Below are 19,503 nucleotides of genomic sequence, written 5' to 3'. Positions count from 1 at the left end.
CAGGAGACCTAAGAGATACGGGTTCAAACCCTGAATCAGGAAGATCCCCTGGAGGAGGGCATGGCAACCCACTCCAGTATTCTTGCCTGGAGAATCCCATGGACAGAGGAACATGGTGGGCTATAGTACATAGAGTTCTAAAAGTGGGACACGACTGAAGTGATTTAGCACGCTTGCATACCTAATAATTCTATGATTTAAGAAAAATTATAGTTTTTTATTAAAGCAGTAGTAGTCATACCAGTCTGCTCATATATTTCAAGCTTTTGTTGTTGTTTAGTTGCTAAGTGTCCAGCTCTTTTGCGAGTCCATGGAGTGTGGCCTGCAAGGCTTCTCTGTCCATGAGATTTCCCAGGCAAGAATTCTGGAGTGGGTTGTCATTTCCTTCTCCAGGGGATCTTCCCAACCCATTGATTTAACTTGCATCTCCTGTGTCCCCTGCATTGACTGGAGGATTCTTTAAGTTTTGAAAGACCAAGAGTCATGTTAAAAACTGCTGGCACTTGTGCTTTCTCTGTAGTTTTAAATGGTGCTTAAGGTACAAATTACTTTCTGAAAATTCAGGGAGATTTCAGACGCTTCTACGTTGCTTCTGTACTGTCATAATAAAATGTATGATTTTAAAACCATGGCTAACTTTGGCTTTTTTTCTTTAAGTCAGCACCTTATTTGTAGTGAAGAAAACTTAATGTTAAGGGCTTCAAGTGAGGTCTTGTGCCCTAATCCTACCACTTTCCCCTGCCTCTTCTCGTGGGGTTCTCAACCAAAGCGGTGAGACCACCAAGGACAGTAGCTGGAGGAGAACTTGCCTGTCCTCAACACACAGCGAGGCATGTGACAGTTGCCCCCTCAACATGCAGGGCTTCTTCACAGTAAAACTGAACTAGACTGGAACGTGTAACTCAGAAACTGCAGCAGAGCGTCCTGTTCCATTCACCTGGAGTCAGTTTTGCCCATCAGTTATCAGACGGAACTAGGAGGGAAGTCAGTGAATACAACCATGGACGAAACACCACCTTTCAAGCCAGTGGCCCTGCCCTTGAGTGAGACTCTTCCCAGTGGGTGTCAAGTGCTGACCAATCAGATAATCAGCTGCTTCTCCAATAGGTGGACATCTAGGAAGGGGTTAGAGAGAGCCCTGGGCAGAGCTTCTCCTCTCTGGGGACACTGTAGGAAACACGCAGCCCCATCTCCAGCAGGCTGTATCTCCCAGTATGAATCAGAACTATCACTTGTTTGAACCACTATGGGGTGACAGGATGCTCTACGACAGACGATTCCCATAGGCGAAGAGAACAAAGTGATTTTAACCACTATACCTACTATCACACATCTGCTGAAAATTAATATAAGATACAGAATGATGGGAGGAGGAAAGTATTTGTGTTTGCTATTGGTTTAAAAGTAATGATGGTGCCATTTCAAAACTAATATCTTTCAGAGAATTACTATTTTGTTGTGTTTGTTTTTCAGCTGCTGCGCTGGTTCTCACAGTAGCTTATTACATGTAATGAACCATCCTGGAAAATTTTCAAGTCTGGTCTTCCCATTAGGAGTAACTTTAATATGAGATTATTAAAAGATAATTTCTCCATGTTATTAAAACTGTCCGATAAAGGCATGAGGGAAGAATATTCAGTCGGAATTTTAGAATATGACTCAGATAAAGTCATTATATATATAAAGTGGTTACTTTATTGGTACCTGGAGTATAGATTAAGTGTACATCCTTGAAACTGTAGCAGGCACTCTTAGTTGCCCTCTCTACAACCTTGCTGCCTTTCTCCTGACTAACTGAACTCTGATTTTGTTGGGATGGTCAATGGGCCCAACCTTAAACCATGAATCTTGATAGATCCAATATAGTCTCATTTACCAGTGATTGGTCTAGGGGCAGGCATGTGACCCAGTTTTGTACAGTGATACATAAGGAGAAGTCATCTTCCAGAGGGGCTGTATGTGTGAAAGAGAGAGGGGTGGGGTGGGGCCTGGAGATGGGGAAGGCAGAGAGAAAGAAAATGAATGAATGATATGCAAGAAGAAAGCACTTTGACTTCTACCTACTTCCTTCCTGTTTAACACGTTCTTCTACCAGAATGTAATGCTTGCAGCTTGGAGGATCATTTTGTGGCAATAAGGACAGACATCACCAGTAGGATACCACTATGAGAATAGAAGTATAGCAAGAGAAAAACCTGATACCTGAACCCAAGGCCTCAATGACTTCAAAAGGCCTCAGAGCCAACCTTGGATCAACTTCAGAGTTTCTGTCAAACAAATGACAAACATAGTTTAAGCCCCTGTTGTGGTCTCTGTTAGTTAAACAGCCAAAAGCTATATAACTTGATGGAGAAATAGCTTTTATTTTGTTATTGTTATTGGGAATGAATAGGAAATATATTTAGATAATTTAGACAATTCTCCCACTCAGGTTCCAAAGCTGTATTGACTTTCATATTTTTAGTGTTCTCAGTTCCAGTTAGTAAATGTTACCAGCCTAGTTCAGTCCTAGACCAGTAGTTTTCAGTGTCAGCAGGAATCAGAATAATATGTCAAAAGCACATTGCTGGGCCCCATCTGCAGAGTCTCTGATTCAGCAGGTCTTATGTGGGGTCTGAAAATCTACATTCTTCACAAATTCCCAGGTGGCGCTAATGTTGCTAATCTGGGGACCACACTTTGATAATCACTGCCCCAGCTAATGGGCAGTCACCTCCTAAGTCAACCGCCTCCCCAATTCCCTTTATCGACACCTATAGTCCTAAAGCTGTGGTTTTTCCAGTAGTCATGTATCGATGTGACAGTTGAACTATACAGAAAGCTGAGTGCACAAGAATTGATGCTTTTGAACTGTGGTGTTGGAGAAGACTCCTGAGAGTCCCTTGGACCGCAAGGAGATCCAATCAGTCCATCCTAAAGGATATAAGTCCTGAATATTCTTTGGAAGGACTGATGTTGAAGCTGAAACTCCTATACTTTGGCCACCTGAGGCGCAGAACTGACTCATTGGAAAAGACCCTGATGCTGGGAAAGATGGAAGACAGGAGGAGAAGGGGACGACAGAGGATGAGATGGTTGGATGGCATCACCGATGCAATGGACATGGGTTTGAGTAGGCTCCGGGAGTTGGTGATGGACAGGGAAGCCTGGTGTGCTGCAGTCCGTGGGGTCACAAAGAGTCAGACACGACTGAGTGGCTGAAGTATAGTCCTGACACTCACTTTCTGGCCACAGGATTCCACTTACCAGCCCAGTGTTTCAGGACTTCTTCATGCCACCCAGACTGGTCTGCCACAATCCTCTGAGCTTTAGTTTTGCTGCCTCCCCATGCTCTCAGACCACTGGCCCTACCTAGAGTCTTATCTCACTGAAGCCTCCTTGGGTCTGACACAGTGGGGTGACCTTTCACTTCTTTTTATCTCAGAAAGAAGGAAATTATGGAATTCCAACAGACAGAAATAGATTAAAGAGCCTTTTCCTCCCTCTACTCCCCGCCAGGTGGGAAATAATGTTGTATATAACCTTCATTTGCTCCTTTGCTGGCCTTAACATGAACATCTTTACCTCTAAAATGGTCCTTGCCCAGAGCTGAATGCTTACTCATTCTGCAGAGGACACAAAAATGTTACCTACACTGACAGCTTAGCTGCTGGAAGCAAAGCCCATAACCCTCCCAAGCCTGAGCAGCTGCTCTGTGTCTTCGATTAATTTCTTCTGGGCAGAAATTATAAGCCCTCAGAGATCTCTGATCACAAGCTTCTCATTTCATTGGTCCAAGGAAGCATGATTTCTGTACAAAGAGCCGTAAGCAGGGTTTTGCAGAGGCGTGGTTTCCTTCTTTCCTTTAGGTACAATACCTGTCTTAGGGAAAGTGGCCCCAGGCCCGAGTGTCTCTTGCCCAAGAACAGCAGGCAATAGTCACTCAAGTAATGTCGCCAAGTCAGGTTTTCATCCACAGCCCCCAGAAATCTCTGCGATGATTGAAAAATCTCATGATGCATCCTCAGTCCTCACACAGATTTGACCCATCAGCAGTGTTTGACGTAGTGGATCATTTCCCTCTCTGTATCACTTGCCTTCCAGTGCAGGGCACTCCCATGGTTTTCTTCCTACTTCATCCCATGAGGTGCCCCACTTTTTCCTCTGTATCCTAATTGCCCCTCTTCTCTTGTAAGGTTGGAGTGCTCCAAGAGTCTATCCTTGGTTATCTTCTCTATCTACACTCATCTGACAATAATTCCGTTTAGTTCCATGGCTTTACATTCTGTGTGTAGGTAACTCTCCAACTAATATCTGCAGACTTTCATCTCTTCTGAAGTTTACACTTTTCTATTTTTCTTCAAATTCCCAGTTAAATGGCAAATAGGCAAATAAATTGGCAAGTCCCCAATTTCTCTTTTATTCCAGTATCTCACACCTCTGACTTGTTCCTCCCCCAGATTCTCAGTGAAGGGGAACTTATCCTTCCAATTGCTCAAACCAAAATCACTGGAGTCACCCTTTACTTCTCGTTCCCTCACGTTCTACATCCAGTCTCTTAGGAAATCCTACTGGCTCCAACTCCAAAGTATTCTCCTGTAAATCAGATAGCACTGAAATGGAGCAGGACTGTACGGTCCTTGCCACCCCAGCGTGTCTTCTGCCTGCCTTTTGCGAAAGAATAAGTTTAATCAGAGAAGTGAGAAATGCTGAGACACAGGAAAACAGTCAAAGGAGACTAAATGACAATAACGTAGACATTAAGCATAGTCAGGGGTGGCTACAATCTGTGGGGCTACAAAGAGTCAGACATGACTGAGCAAGTAATACGCACACAAATACGTATACCAAGTACAATTCAAACATACTTGGGGCTTCCCTGTAGCTCAGCTGGTAAAGAATCTTCCTGCAGTGCAGGAGACCCAGGTTCGATTCCTGGGTTGGGAAGATCCCCTGGAGAAGGCAACCCACTCCAGTATTCTTGCCTGGAGAATCCCATGGGCAGAGGAGCCCGGCAGGCTACAGTCCATGAGGTCGCAAGAGTTGGACATGACCTAGCGACCAAACCACCACCACTGCCAGGGACCTTTCGTTCTTTCTCAAGTTCTATAGATAATATTCTGGGCCATATCCGGTGAGCTGTCTTACAGATGCCAAAACACCATGTGGAGAGGTTAACTACGTGGTGACCAGACTGTACCCAGGACACGAGTGCCACAATTGTGAGAACTGACCACAAAGAAATGGGAACAAATGGACCCTGGAACTGAGGATTAACTGTACCTCAAACAATCAAGATGATGCTGGTCAGACCACTGATGATCAATTTGAAGAAGACTGTTAGAGATGACGGTGCTGTTTCTGCATGTAACCCCTCACCCCTGTCTATAAAAGCTCTCACTCCCTGTTTGTCGCGGGGGAGGGAGGTTGGCCTTTGGACAGATGTCTGCCACCCTCCTCCCTCCCCTTTCCACCAACCTGTTCTGTTTATTGGCTTTTGAGCGCCAATCGGCCAGACCCAGAAATTCCTTTTGGTGATAGTATCTCATCTATGTTTAAAAGTCTGTAGAGGCTCTCAATTTACTTCAGGGTAACGGTCAGAGGATGAGATGATTGGATGGCATCACTGGCTCAATGAACATGAACCATTGAGTTCATGTCCGGGAAATGGTCAAGGACAGGGAAGCCTGGCATGCTGCAGTCCATGGGGTCGCAAAGTGTTGGACATGACAGAGCAACTGAACAAAAACAAAAGGTCAGATCTTTACAATGGCCTCTCCCCACCCCCACCCTCACCTTTGCATCTCTCATCTCTCCTTGGAGAAGGAAATGGCAACCCATTCCAGTATTCTTGCCTGGAAAATTCCATGGACAGAGGAGCCTGGCAGATCACGGTCCATGGGGGTCACAAAAAATAGTCAGACACAACTGAACGATGAACATCTGTCTCTCCTATTTCTCTTTTCCATGCTCTTCCCACTCGGATCTGGCCGCACTGGCCTCTTAACTACGACTTACATCTGCCAAGTACTCTCCCTCCTCAGAGACTCTACCTGGCACACTCTTTCTCTAAATGGTGCTTAGCCAACGCCTTCACTTCCTTCAGGTCTTTGCCCAACTTAAGAGAGCCTACACATGCCACACTATTTAATACTGTCATACTCAGCAGTCTCAAATCTCTTTATTCTGCTCTACTTTTTATTTTATTCTATGGCACTTATAATAATCAGTATTATTATTTATGCATTATTACTAATTATAATCTCCATCTCCCATCTAGGATGGCAGGGTCATCATCTGTTCTCTGATCTTTTCTAAGCACCTAGAATAATGCCTGAGACATAATTGTGATCAGTATATGTTTTTGTCCCTCTCTTCTAAATTCTAATGGCAATCATTATTATTTTTTGAAGTATATATAAAAAAGGGAAACCAGTAAGTTTCCAAGGAAGTGAGCTAGTTTTCTTCTAGGGTGATATTACCTAGATAGAATCCAGCACCAAAGTCTTATCTTCAGCCTTGCACAATAAGAAGTGTGGTTCTCAGGCACTATTAACCATCCTCAAAAAACCAACCAAGACTAATGATAGAACTAGAGTGCCAATTTATAAGTCTGAGGTTTAAAATAGAACCATCAAGGATACCAGATGTCCACAGTCCTGAGAGTGAGTTTACTTCCCATGCAAGCTACATGGGGACACAGAATATAATCAGAAGACTTGGAGTCAGAACAAGGAAAAGTATTTACATGAATTGGAAATCTGAAAACTTCAGACTCTAATTAACTTTATCTCCACAGTAGAGCCATATGCCATATGGAGTGTTTGAGACCACGGGCAGGGTACTCTCTTCCTACACAGTACTGACTAGTCTCTCCTGACTGACTTATCCAACACATTTCTTGGGTGCTTATGACAGCTCATACAACATGGGAAACAAGTACGCAGGATACAGAGAATAATTCTGCTCCCAATTCTGATGTGTGAAGGTCTTCCACACCACTAAGGTATTCTCTGAGATCAGCTGCACGTCCTACGATTCAACTCAGTTCTTATGCTGTCTATCTGGAGATAGGCTCAGATCCCACAGGCTGAGAGCTCAGTCCCAACACACACACACACCACTTCAGATACCAATCAAAAGGTCAGATTGTCACCAGTGCTTCTGACCAACGGCTGTATATCAGCAGTTCCAATGACTCCCTCCTTGGGTGAGATTAATCTCCTAGAGCATCTCACAGAACTCAGGGAAAGAGTTAACTCAATAGATTATTGCTGCTGCTGCTAAGTAGCTTCAGTCGTGTCTGACTTTGTGCGACCCCATTACTACATTACTAGTTTGTTTAAAAAAAAAAGATATAACTCAGGAGCCAGATGGAGGAAATGCAGAAGGCAACATATGGGGAAAGGTTATGAAGCTTCCATGCCCTCCCCAGTATGCTACTGTCCCCAAATCTCCACAGCCTCATCAGCTGGGAAGCTCTCTGAACCCCGTCCTTTGAGGGTTTTATGAAAACTTCATTGTAGGAGTGATTGATTAAATCATCATTGCTATTCAGTTGCTCAGTCATGTCTGACTTTGTGATCCCATGGACTGTAGCACCATCTCTCAGAGCTTGCTCAAACTCATGTCCATTGAGTCAGTGATGCCATCCAGCCATCTCATCCTGTCATCCCCTTTTCCTCCTGCCTTCAATCTTTCCCAGCATCAGGGTCTTTTCCAATGAGTCAGGTCTTCGCATCAGGTAGCCAAAGCATTGGAGCTTCAGCTTCAGCATCAGTTCTTCCAATGAATATTCAGGACTGATTTCCTTTAGGATTGACTGGTTTGATCTCCCTGCAGTCCAAGAGACTATCGAGAGTCTTCTCCAACACCACAGTTAGTAAGCTTCAATTCCTCAATGCTCAGCCTTCTTTATGGTCCAATTTTCACATCTGTACATGACCACTAGAAAAACTATAGCTCTGACTATACGGAACTTTGTCAGCAAAGTAATAGCTCTGCTTTTTAATATGCTGTCTAGGTTGGGTGCAGCTTTCCTTCCAAGATACAAGTGTCTTCTAATTTCATGGCTGCCATCACCATCCACAGTGATTTTGGAGCCTAAGAAAATAAAACCTGTCACTGTTTCCTTTGTTTCCTCATCTGTTTGCCATGAAGTGATGGGACCAGATGCAATAATCTTAATTTTTTGAATGTTTAATTTTAAGCCAGCTTTACACTCTCCTCTTTCACGTTCATCAAGAGGCTCTTGAGTTCCTCTTTGCTTTCTGCCATAAGGGTGGTGTCATCTGCATATCTGAGGTTATTGATATTTCTCCCGGCAATCTTGATTCCAGCTTGTGCTTCTTCCAGCCCAGCGTTTCTCATGATGTACTCTACCCATAAGTTAAATAAGCAGGGTGACAATATACAGCCTTGACGTACTCCTTTTCCTATTTGGAACCAATCTGTTGTTCCATGTCCAGTTCTAACTGTTGCTTCCTGACTTGCATAAAGGTTTCTCAAGAGGCAGGTCAGATGGTCTGGTATTCCCATTTCTTTCAGAATTTTCCACAGTTTACTGTGATCCACACAGTCAAAGGCTTTGGCATAGTCAATAAAGCAGAAATCGATGTTTTTCTGGAACTCCCTTGCTTTTTTGATGATCCAGCAGATGTTGACAATTTGATCTCTGGTTCCTCTGCCATTTCTAAATCCAGCTTGTATATCTGGAAGTTTTCAGTTCAAGTACTGTTGAAGCCAGTCTTCGACAGTTTTGAATATTACTTTGTTAGCATGTGAAAAGAGTGTAGTTGTGCAGTAGTTTGAACATTGTTTGACATTGCTTTTCTCTGGGAATCTGACCTTTTCCAGTCCAGTAGCCACTGCTGAGTTTTCCAAATTTGCTGGCATATTGAGTGCAGTGCTTTCACAGCATCATCTTTTAGGATTTGAAATAGCTCAGCTGAAATTCCATCACCTCCACTAGCTTTATTAGTAGTGATGCTTCCTAAGGTCGTTTGACTTTGCACTCCAAGATGTCTGGCTCTAGGTGAGTGATCTAGGGTAACCATCGTGGTTACCCAAGTCATTAAGATCTTTTTGGTACAGTTCTTCTGTGTATTTTTGCCACCTCTTCTTAATATCTTCTGCTTTTGTTAGGTCCAATTTTCCTGAAGAGCTCTCTGTGCTACATGCCTTGCTTAGTCGCTCAGTGTGTCTGACTCTTTGCTACCCCTTGGACCAAAGCCCATCAGGTTCCTCTGTCCATGGAGATTCTCCAGGCAAGAATACTGGAGTGGGTTGCCATGTCCTCCTCCAGGGGATCTTCCCAACCCAGGTCTCCCTCACTGCAGGTGGATTCTTCACCGTCTGAGCCACCGAAATTCCCATTCTATTGTTTTCCTCTATTTCTTTGTATTTTTCACTAAGGAAGGTGTTATTTCTCCTTGCTATTCTCTGGAACTACATTCAGGTGTGTATATCTTTCCTTTTTCCTTTGCCTTTAACTTCTCTTCTTTTCTTAGCTATTTGTGAATCCTCTTCAGACAACAATTTTGCCTTTATGCATTTCTTTTTCTTGGAAATGGTTTTGATCACTGCCTCTTATACAATGTTGCAAATCTCCCTCCACAGTCCTTCAGGCACTTTGTCTATCAGATCTAATCCTTTGAATCTATTTGTCACTTCCACTATATAATCGTACAGGATTTGATTTAGGTCATACCTGAATGGCCTGGTGGTTTTCCCTCCTTATTGGCTATTGGTAAGTGATTCGGCCTTGAGGTCAACAGAGTAGGATGCAAAGTTCCAACCTGCTAAAAGAGTGGTTGGTTTCTCTGGCAACCAGTCCCCTATCCTTAAGTGCTTTGAAAAGTCAACTCATTAACATAGCCAAAGAAAATGCCACACTTTCATCCCTTAGGAAATTCCAAGAGTTTAAGGAGCTTCCAAGAAGGTCGTCTGAAGGAGAAAATGTCAAGGCAGGCTGCAGTCCATAGCGTCACAAAGAGTCTGATACAACGAAGCGATTGAGCACTGAGCGTGCCAGAAAAGGAACAAAGGGGCAAAATCCAAATATACATATTTCTTGTTATGAATCACAGTATCACACAGAGATAAACAAAGATCTCTTCTTCCTGCCTCTGAGGAGTTTGTTTTCTAGTAGAAGCCAATAGTAAGTTAACAAATAAAGAACCCAGATGACCACAGGCTGTGCTAATAGTTATGAATAAAATGGAGGTATGTGTTGAAGCTGCTTCAGATCGGGTGTTCCTGGAAGACCTCAGGGCTTCCCTGGTAGCTCCGCTGGTAAGGAATCCACCTGCAATGCAGGAGACCCAGTTCAACTCCTGGCTCCGGGCGATCTCCACTGGAGAAAGGGATAGGCTACCCACTCCAGCATGGCTCAGTCGGTAAAGAATCCGCCTGCAATGTGGGAGACCTGGGTTCAGTCCCCTGATTGGGAAGAACTCTTGGAGGAGGACATGGTAACCCACTCCAATATTCTTGCCTGGAGAATCCCCGTGGACAGAGGAGCCTGGCAGGCTGCAGTCCATGGAGTCACAAAGAGTCAGATGTGACTGAGTGACTAAGCACAGCATGGAAGACCACAGGGAAGCCTGAAGAATGAGTTTGTACCCTTAGATCAATACCTCTCTTTCCCTGCACATGTCCTCCCAACCCCACCATCAGCCCCCAGCCTCTGTAACCACCATTCTACTTTCTGTTACAATGAGGTTGACTTTTTTTCATTTCTTTTTAAATTCCGCAGGTGAGATCATGTGCCATTTGTTTTTCTGTGTCTGTCATTTCAAATTCACATAATATCCTCCAGGTTCATTCATATTTTCGCAAATAGCAGGATTTCTTTCTTTTTTAAGGCTAAATAATATTCCATTGTATATATACACATCCCATCTTCTTTATCTATTCATCCATGGTTGAACATTTATGTTGTTTCTGTAGCTTGCCTACTGTGAATAATGCTATAATATACATGGAAGTTCAGATATCTCTTTAAGATATTGATTTTATTTCCTTTGGATGTATAGCAGAAGTAGGATTGCTGGATAACAATGTAGTTCTATTTTTAAACATAGTGTTTTCCATAATGGCAGTACAAATTTATATTTCCACCAACAATGCACAAATGTTCTCTTTTCTCTATTTTTTCTTGAGTCAACTTTGTTAACTTTATTCATTAAAAAAGTTTGTCATATATATAAATATGTATGTAAAATTATCATGTAATTTATGTAAGGGACTACCTACACATTTTAGGGTGTGATGTGGGGTCTTCCATCCACATCACAGGGATCTTCCTTGTCTCTTGGGAGTTAGAGTCTTCAGATGTATGTATAAAAAGCTATCAGATATCAAACAGAATACTGGCTGCTTCAAAAAATAATTTCCATCACAATAAGGAACAGTCACCAGTTTCTGACTGGTATGGAGTCTGTCCAAATCAGGGCAAGTTGTGATGGTACAGGCAGATTGAACCCTCTTCTCACCTGCTTCCTCAGGGTGGAGCTACTCTTTTTCAGAAGGTAAAGACATTGGGAATGACAAAATTGTGATTTACAGGCACTACTGCCATACTGGGCTTCCCAGATGGCAATAGCAATAAAGAACCTGCCTGCCAATGCAGGAGATGTTAGAGATGCAGGTTCGATCCCTGGATTGAAAAGATTTCCTGGAGGAGGGCAAGGCATCCCACTCCAGTAACGTTGCCTGGAGAATCCGATGGACAGAGGAGCCTAACGGGCTACAGTCCATGTGTTGTAGCCACGTGTCCCGGGAAACAGACTCACTCAGAAGGACAATGCAGAGAGTGGACTGCAGTTTATTACACCCGCAGGCCCAAGGCAGAGTCTCCTCTTAGCCAAGGACCCCGACCAGTTTTTGTGAAAACCTAAGCGTACGTGCCTTAAGCCTAGGTAGTTAACAGTGGACAATTATCAATAGGCCTGTGGTCACACCCCAATAAGCATAATAGAATGTATGATTCTATTCCATTACACAGAGTATTTTTTAGGCGAGGGAGAGCCCTGGGGCTCTTCCTTCTGAGGGCCTGGTTTTCCAGTTGGTATGTCGTTTCTATAGATACTGGGCATATTGCTCAAAGTCCACAGTCTGGCCCAAGATGGAGTCTTGCTTTCAGGATAGAGCCTGTTCTGTTTCCTCCTTCACATGCGGTCACAAAGAGACAGACGTGACTGAAGCAACTTAGCATGCACACACGCACTGCCATACTAGTGAAAAAATGAAAACTTGTCAATTATCTAAATGTTGAAAAAATATAATAACTTGTTTTGACGTATAACCCAAACAAACTACGAAGAAGAAAAGTCTTAATGTAACTAAGTCTATCTGAACTTGAACCACGAAGTACAACAGGAATTAAAAACTTCCAGTTAACAGAAGTAAGTGAACCTAAAACTGTCCTTGGATCTTTCATCTTAGCTATCCAAAACCAGGCAGGCTCAGGACTATCGATTTGCCTATTCTCTTAAATTACTTTCCAACATCCCCTAGTTCATTCTCATGTACTTAAACATTTGTCTATTTTATTATATCATTTGCCTGGAACTTCAGACAGACAACCTTCTTCTGCGGGGACAAGATTTTTGATCCATCTAATCAATCAGTGCTGGAGATTGGCTCAAATCTAAACATTGCAGCATTCAGGAAAACTTCAACCTTACTCTGTTGCCAGTACCTCAAGTATTACGCTGTCTTGATGCACATATAATGAAATTTTAAAACTTTGAAATCTGTTCTCCAATTTAAGTCTATATCACTCAAACAGATTTCCAGTGAGACAGATTTTCTCTGTTCCTAAATTGTCTTATCTGCTCCGAGAAAATAAACAAAATTTATGTAGAGAAAAACAAATTATATACTTTCCTCCCTCCGCTTGATCCCATTCTTGTCCCATTACTAATCAATTTTCATTTTTTAAATGTCCCAAGTTTCTGGTTTTACAAAACCAGTAGTGCCATACTAATACTTTTTGAGAAGAAAGGAATAAATTGGCTGTTGTTAGAGTTGATACTGATTTTTCTCATGGTGTTTTCTTAAGTGTATTGGTGACCACTTATTGTCGTAGCCACGCGCTCCGTGGAGTGCAGGTTATTACACCAGTGGGCCCAAGGCAGAGTCTCCTCTTAGCCGAGGACCCCGACCAGTTTGTGTGAAAACCTTATATACCCTAAGTGTACATGCGCAAACCCACCTCTCTAAATTCCCTGAAACTAGTCTGACCAAAGGAAACAGAAAGATTCATCAAAGTTAACCCGTGATTCATATGCCTTAAGCCTAGGTAGTTAACAGCGGACAATTAACAATAGGCTTGTGGTCATATCCTAATAAGCATAATAGAATGCATGATTCTATTCAGTTACACAGATAATTAGGGTATTCTTTTAGGCGATTGAGAGCCCTGGGGCTTTTCCTTCTGGGGGCCTGGTTTTCCAGTTGGTATGTCATTTCCCTAGATACTGGGCATAGAGCTCAAAGTCCACAGTCCGGCCCAAGATGGAGTTCTGCTTTCAAGAGAGAGCCTGTTCTGTTTCCTCCTTCATTATGATAATTGTTTTAGGAGCATCAATTGTGTTACAGGAAAGAGCCAACCTGACTCTATCTTGAATCTGTTACTTTAGCCTTTGCTTCCTATTGCTTTTTTCACTAAAAGGGTACCGTTTATATATAATCTCCTGCCCCAGGGAACCCTACCCCTTTGCCTGAAAATTAATTCAAAGTGCATTTGTTCAGGACCACATTCACCTATGGATGGCTACAGGAAGGAAGAAATTAACGCATCCCCTCCTGGAGGCTTGTCATTCTAGGAGATATTTGCAAGATTAATAGCCTTTTTACTTTGTTTCCACACCTCCCCCCATCTCCATTCTGTATAAGTGGTATCCAGACTCCTATAAAATGTTATTTTGAGAGATTCATGATGAGAATATGAATAAAGTCATATTCCTTGCCTCAACACTTCATCTCTTAGAGCAGAGCGAGCTTGGACTCGGTGACAGTTGGGAGCGAGGACTCCCTGATGTTCTGGCTCTCTGGGCACTCCTTTTGGAGTAATGTACCCATGCTTTGCATTCCAGCCCTTCTGAAAGACAGGTCTCCAGCAGCCTGGTGACGTTAATGGTAAAGTTCTAATATATTTGGGTTCATATGACATCATTTTTAAAAACAAAACCTTATTAGGATTACAACAGGTATATTTTTAATTTGAATTTTAAAAGGGTGTTTTCAGATTATACTTAAAACTTAAGAGGAAATGTGCATTCATAAATTATTATTATCCTTTTAAAGTCATATTTGGTACCTTAAAAAATCTATAGCTCTATTTCTGTATTCCTGAAAGAACTAATAAATGAATTAGATTCCATTCCTAGGTCACTCATTACCTGGGATGGTTAGTAAGGTGGCTGTTACCCAGGATGTGGGGCCTTTCTTACTGTCTCTTAATCTCTATGGTAACCCCTGCTCTGGACAGCACACAGCAGTTTCACTTGTCTCTCCCACACATATGAAATCAATACAAAATAGCCCTTTGAAACAGAGCTGTAGGAGTGGCCTTAAATTATTCATCATCTTTATTACTAATGAATGCATCTCTGTGAGCCCTTAAAAACAGGGCAGCCTCAACGTCAGTTTTTGTGTCATTGCTGGGCAGTCAGAATAGGACATTGACTCTCCATAGGAATGCCACGTCTGGCAATCTGTTAGTACTCAACCTGTCCTTCTTCCAAACCTGCTGAGTAACCACTGCAGAATGTTTGACTAAACTGATTCCCCAAGGACACTAAGGAAGGTAAGGACCTGGCATGGAGGCAGATACACTGTGTTTCCAGGAGCATTGTTGATAGGATGGCAGGCTGGACCCTTCTGCACCTACCTGAGGACTTCAGGATGGGCTCAGCAGAACACCAAAAGAGTTCTAACCTGATGGCCCTTGCTACAGCTTTTCAAAACAAACCTTACTTGACCATATTTGGAACTTCCTTGGTTTGAGGCAAGTCTGGTGTTATAACTGTTGCTATCATATTTTTAGAGAAATAATGTAAATCAATTTTGTTTTGGTATCTCTCTGTAAAGTATTGCTTAACTGCCCAATAATTTGTACCTTAATTAATACACTCATTAGAAGAAGAGAAGTCCTTTATAAGCCTAATTATCATATAACTTTTTAAAACATTTTTCAACTGCTCATATTTAGAAATGCCTTACTCTTAGAACTGCTTAAAGTTTTATTATAAAATAACTTATTCTTTTTGTTGAAAGATACTCCATATACACATACACATAAATGTATACATATATGCAATAATACGTTCAAGTAGATAATATTTTTCAGGTATTTAATGTATAGCATTATTTAACATAGTGATATTAGAAATTCAAGCATTGAGAGCTTCAAATTTTGTCCTTCAAAATTCAAGTAGATTTCTACTTTCTTGAAGTGAGACTCTAGTCCACTCTTAAAATTATGTCTCAAAAGTTCTAAGGATTCGCCTACAGCATGATGACTAATAGCTAGCAATACTGTATAGTTTTGAAAGTTGCTACGAGAGTAGATCTTAAAAGGTCTCATCACAAGAAAAAAAATATATGAGTATGATAATGATGTTAAACCTATTGTGGTGATCATTTTGTAATGTATACATATATCAAATCATTATGCTATATACCTTGGATTAATATAATGTTGTATGTCACTTATATCTCAGTTTAAAAAAAAGTTCTAAGTATTCATCATATCAGTTTAAGGATCTGTTTCCAGTTTCTGAGATACAGCTCTAAATCCCTAGAGATGGGACCCATATAAAAAGCCTCTCCCTGCTTTTCTATTTTTTATCCTCCAGGAGATTTCGGTCTCTCTGAACACCTTGTAGTCATTGTGCCTCAGGTAAAAGGACTTTGCTTAGCTGTCTTTTTGCTTCCTGTCCCACTTGATCACTTCATAAACCTCCTGCTTAAAATATTGGTTTGTTTCCAGTTACAAGGACCTTCTTCCCAACTGTCATTCCAGGAAATTCCTAAAATGGATCCAGATAAACAAGGTAAGTATTATTAAGTTTCTGAGCACAGTTTGCAAACACACAGATGTATTTTCAGACTTCCAAGTTGCAAAGGAGTGACCTTTGATAAGTGCCTGGCTGATAAAGAAACTGTTGGGGATAGGGAAGATTTTTTCTTTTTCTAAATAGAAATTCATAATATGTTGAGTATTTGGTCTGTGGTCCCCAAAGCACCAAAAATAATTTAACAAGGACTTGATCTCAATGTAATTGCATTTTAAATTGCTATTCAAATATACAAAATAGCTTATCTCATTTATATGTGTCTTCATTTTTTATTAAAATGACATCATTGTAGGTATTTTAGTTTCAGGGGTAAGTTTACAGTTCTATGTGAGGCCAAAAGTGGGAAAGAGACTTCCCTGGTCGTCCAGTGGTTAACATTTCACCTTCCAAAGCAGGGGTTGTGGGTTCAATCCCTGGCTGGGGAGCTAAGATCCTATATGCCTCATGGCCAAAGAAACAAAACATAAAACAGAAGCAATATTGTTAACAAACTCAATAAAGACTTTTTAAAAATGGTCCACATCCCCCAGAAAAAAATCTCAAAACAAAGTTGGGAGAAAAAAGCTCACAGCTGTTACTGTATGAATATTTGACATTTGATATATGGACAGAGGAAAACTGATTCCCTCTTCTTCCAGCATCTCTGAATGCCAGGGTAGACCCACGATTGGCATGTGATAGTTTTATTTCAGAATCTAGTAGCAGCCTTATTCCTCTGGCTAAAATCTCGATTAACTTGGCTTGTTTTACATAAAATTCTGCATTCTCTTAAGTTATTTATCTAAAACGGCATTCTGAATATTTCAAATTATCTGTGGATTTCTAAAATTGGGCCTTCATACTAGTTAAGCGTCACACAAAGCAGTAGATAATGTATTCAAAGCCCACTTTTCTCTCCCTAAAGGGGTTTTCTTACATATAGTATGTCTGCATCAGAATCACTGGAGGGTTTGTTCGAATGCTGGGCTCCACCTCCAGGGTCTGTGACTCAGTAGATCCAGAGTGGGGACTGAGAACATGCATTTCTAACTAGTTCCCAGGCCATGCTGATGCTGCCCACCTGGGACCACACTTGGAGGACAGCCAGCCTAAAGTATCTCTTTCTGGATCATCCAACTACATGAGGGACTGCCGAAAGAAATTTTTATTCCATTCTTAGTATCTGTAGAAAATGACACATATTTATTCAGCTAAGTAAAAATATGAGTCGTTTAAAGCAAAACTTGTTTCCCAGTTAAATTGCTTCCATGAACAAGACCATATGTAGCTTATGTTATTATTTCTTTGAACATTGTACATTATTTTGTTTATAGCTTTGGGTCTGATACATCCAGCAATTTCTCTTCTTTTCTTGAGTTTTCTCCTACCAGCAGGAGAAAGAAAAAAAAGAAGAAGAAAAAAAAAGCCTTGAGGAAGCAGGACTGATGGTGAATCACCTGGGATGCTCATTCATTTTCCCCATGCACTCTATCACAGCTTGCCATGTTACGCTGCATAGCTTCATCAGATGACACTGCAAAACATAATTTGACAGGAGTGTGATGGGCCAGATGGCAGAGTAGCCATAGAATCACTCTTCCACCACGAGCAGCATCTGGGAACCTGCAGACTCCCTCGTCTGCTGATTCTCTGTGTTCATTTGGTGCATCTGAGAGGAATCAGGGCACGAAACTTGGCCACTTTCCAAAAGGAAAACCAACGTTGTACATTACATTTTTATAAGTCTTTTCCACACTATGGTGGCTACTCTCCATGTGTTTTCCTTCTCCAGACGTGGAGCAGAGAGGTGTGGCTTCTTCCCTTCTCTAACACTGGACTCTCAACTGAAAGCTAAGCCTTTTTAAAACATCAGGAAATAATAAACAACAAAAGAGTTAAACTGTAGGTCTCTGATATGGTTATACCTCTTCAAAAAAGAATTTTAAAAATATGGAGGGTTTTAAAATGAGCTATCTTGTTTAATGACAGTTTTAGGCACAGCCCACATTCCCCAGAGGTAGGTGTTTTGGGGGCTTCCCTGGTGGCTTAGATAGTAAAGAATTTGCCTGCAATACAAGAGAACTGACTTCATTCCCTGGGTCGGGACTCATGACCGTATATTGATCACTGAGTCAGTGTATGTTTAGAAACAGGCCAGAGGTGTGCTCCAAGGCCTCGAGGGTGGGTCTGACCTGGTTCAGTGCCATAAAACCCTTGAAAGTGAAAGTGAAGTCGCTCAGTCATGTCCGACTCTTTGCGACCCCATGAGCAGTAGCCTGCACCAGGCTCCTCTGTCCATGGGATTTTCTAGGCAAGAGTACTGGAATGGGTTGCCATTTCCTTCTCCAGGGAATCTTACCAACGCAGGGATTGAACCCAGGTCTTCCGCATTGTAGACAGACGCTTTACCGTCTGAGCCACCAGGGAAGTCCTAAGACCCTTGAGTGGCTTAGAATAGTGCCCAGCACTCAGTGTAACAGCTGGAACAGTTAGGACTTCAAGCCACAGCACTCAAGGGCAAGAAACAGCTGCTTGTTTGTTTGTTTTTTACTTTCTGGCCTCGGCCCATAGCATGTGGGATCTTAGTTACCTGATCAGGGACTGAACCCATGCCCCCCGCATTGGAGTCATGGAGTCTTAACCACTGGGCCACCAGGGAAGTCCTGAAACAGTACTTTCTGAACCAAAATCAAGTCATTATCACTTGGTATGAAATTTAGACTGAGTTGTTTGGGAAGCAGCCATCTCGCAACAGAAATAACTCAGATTTTAATCTTGAAAATCTGGTCTCAAGTGTTCAAAACATCTGGTCTGAAGTGGCATCGTGGTTGCCACTCACCCTGCTCTTTGCCTTTGGCTTCGGGGTCCACTTGAAGACATGGGACTCCATATCAAGACTGGATGCAGAAATCCTTGCCAAGCCTGGTGGCTGGTCTCCCTGGTTACACCATACAGTCATTCCCTCCACCCAGGCAACTGCTACTAATAGTAAGAGCAGCCCTGGAATCAGCCCACAGATTTTAACCCCAGTTAGGCATCTCCCACTTGCCTGTCCACGGATTAGCATCTCTCCCACCTCAGGGTAAAGAGAGTCATAGCTAGAACAACACTAACATCAAGATTGGTTTTCAAAGGCAAGGGAGATTCTAGAACGTCTGGATGTGTATGGGTTAGGGCTGAGGGGCCAGGACAAAGGAAGAGGTTGAGATTCAGGCTCTGAGGGATCCAGTCAGGTGATATTTACCACGGAAAAGTCCCCCTCAGAGGCAACCTACTCTGCTGACCAACCTACTCTGCTGACCATTCTGCGTCTAGTCAAGTTTCTTCTGGTGAAGCAGTGCACCTATTTTGCTGTGGAGGAACAACATCCCCCTGATTTTAGTCCATGTAATTGCAGTGTTGATTCTCTCCTGTGCATGGAAGGCGTTGATTCTTGGATGGGCCTTTCATACTAAGG

The 19,503-nt window shown here is 42.2% G+C and overlaps 1 protein-coding gene across 1 annotated transcript in view; it reads left to right on the top strand.

Moving 5' to 3' along the window:
- MDH1B (malate dehydrogenase 1B) overlaps nucleotides 1-19,503 on the top strand; it is a 58,344-nt gene that overhangs the window by 35,755 nt on the left and 3,086 nt on the right. The window contains exon 10 of the mRNA XM_068968477.1: nucleotides 15,980-16,043. Coding sequence (XP_068824578.1) covers nucleotides 15,980-16,043 — 64 coding nt within the window. The remainder of the gene's footprint in view (nucleotides 1-15,979; nucleotides 16,044-19,503) is intronic.

This window comes from Capricornis sumatraensis, chromosome 3 (genome assembly GCF_032405125.1).
Source record: "Capricornis sumatraensis isolate serow.1 chromosome 3, serow.2, whole genome shotgun sequence".
NCBI classification, from domain to species: Eukaryota; Metazoa; Chordata; class Mammalia; order Artiodactyla; family Bovidae; genus Capricornis; species Capricornis sumatraensis.
The sequence above is the reverse complement of the archived record's forward strand: the minus strand, read 5'-3'. Positions and strand labels throughout refer to the sequence as shown.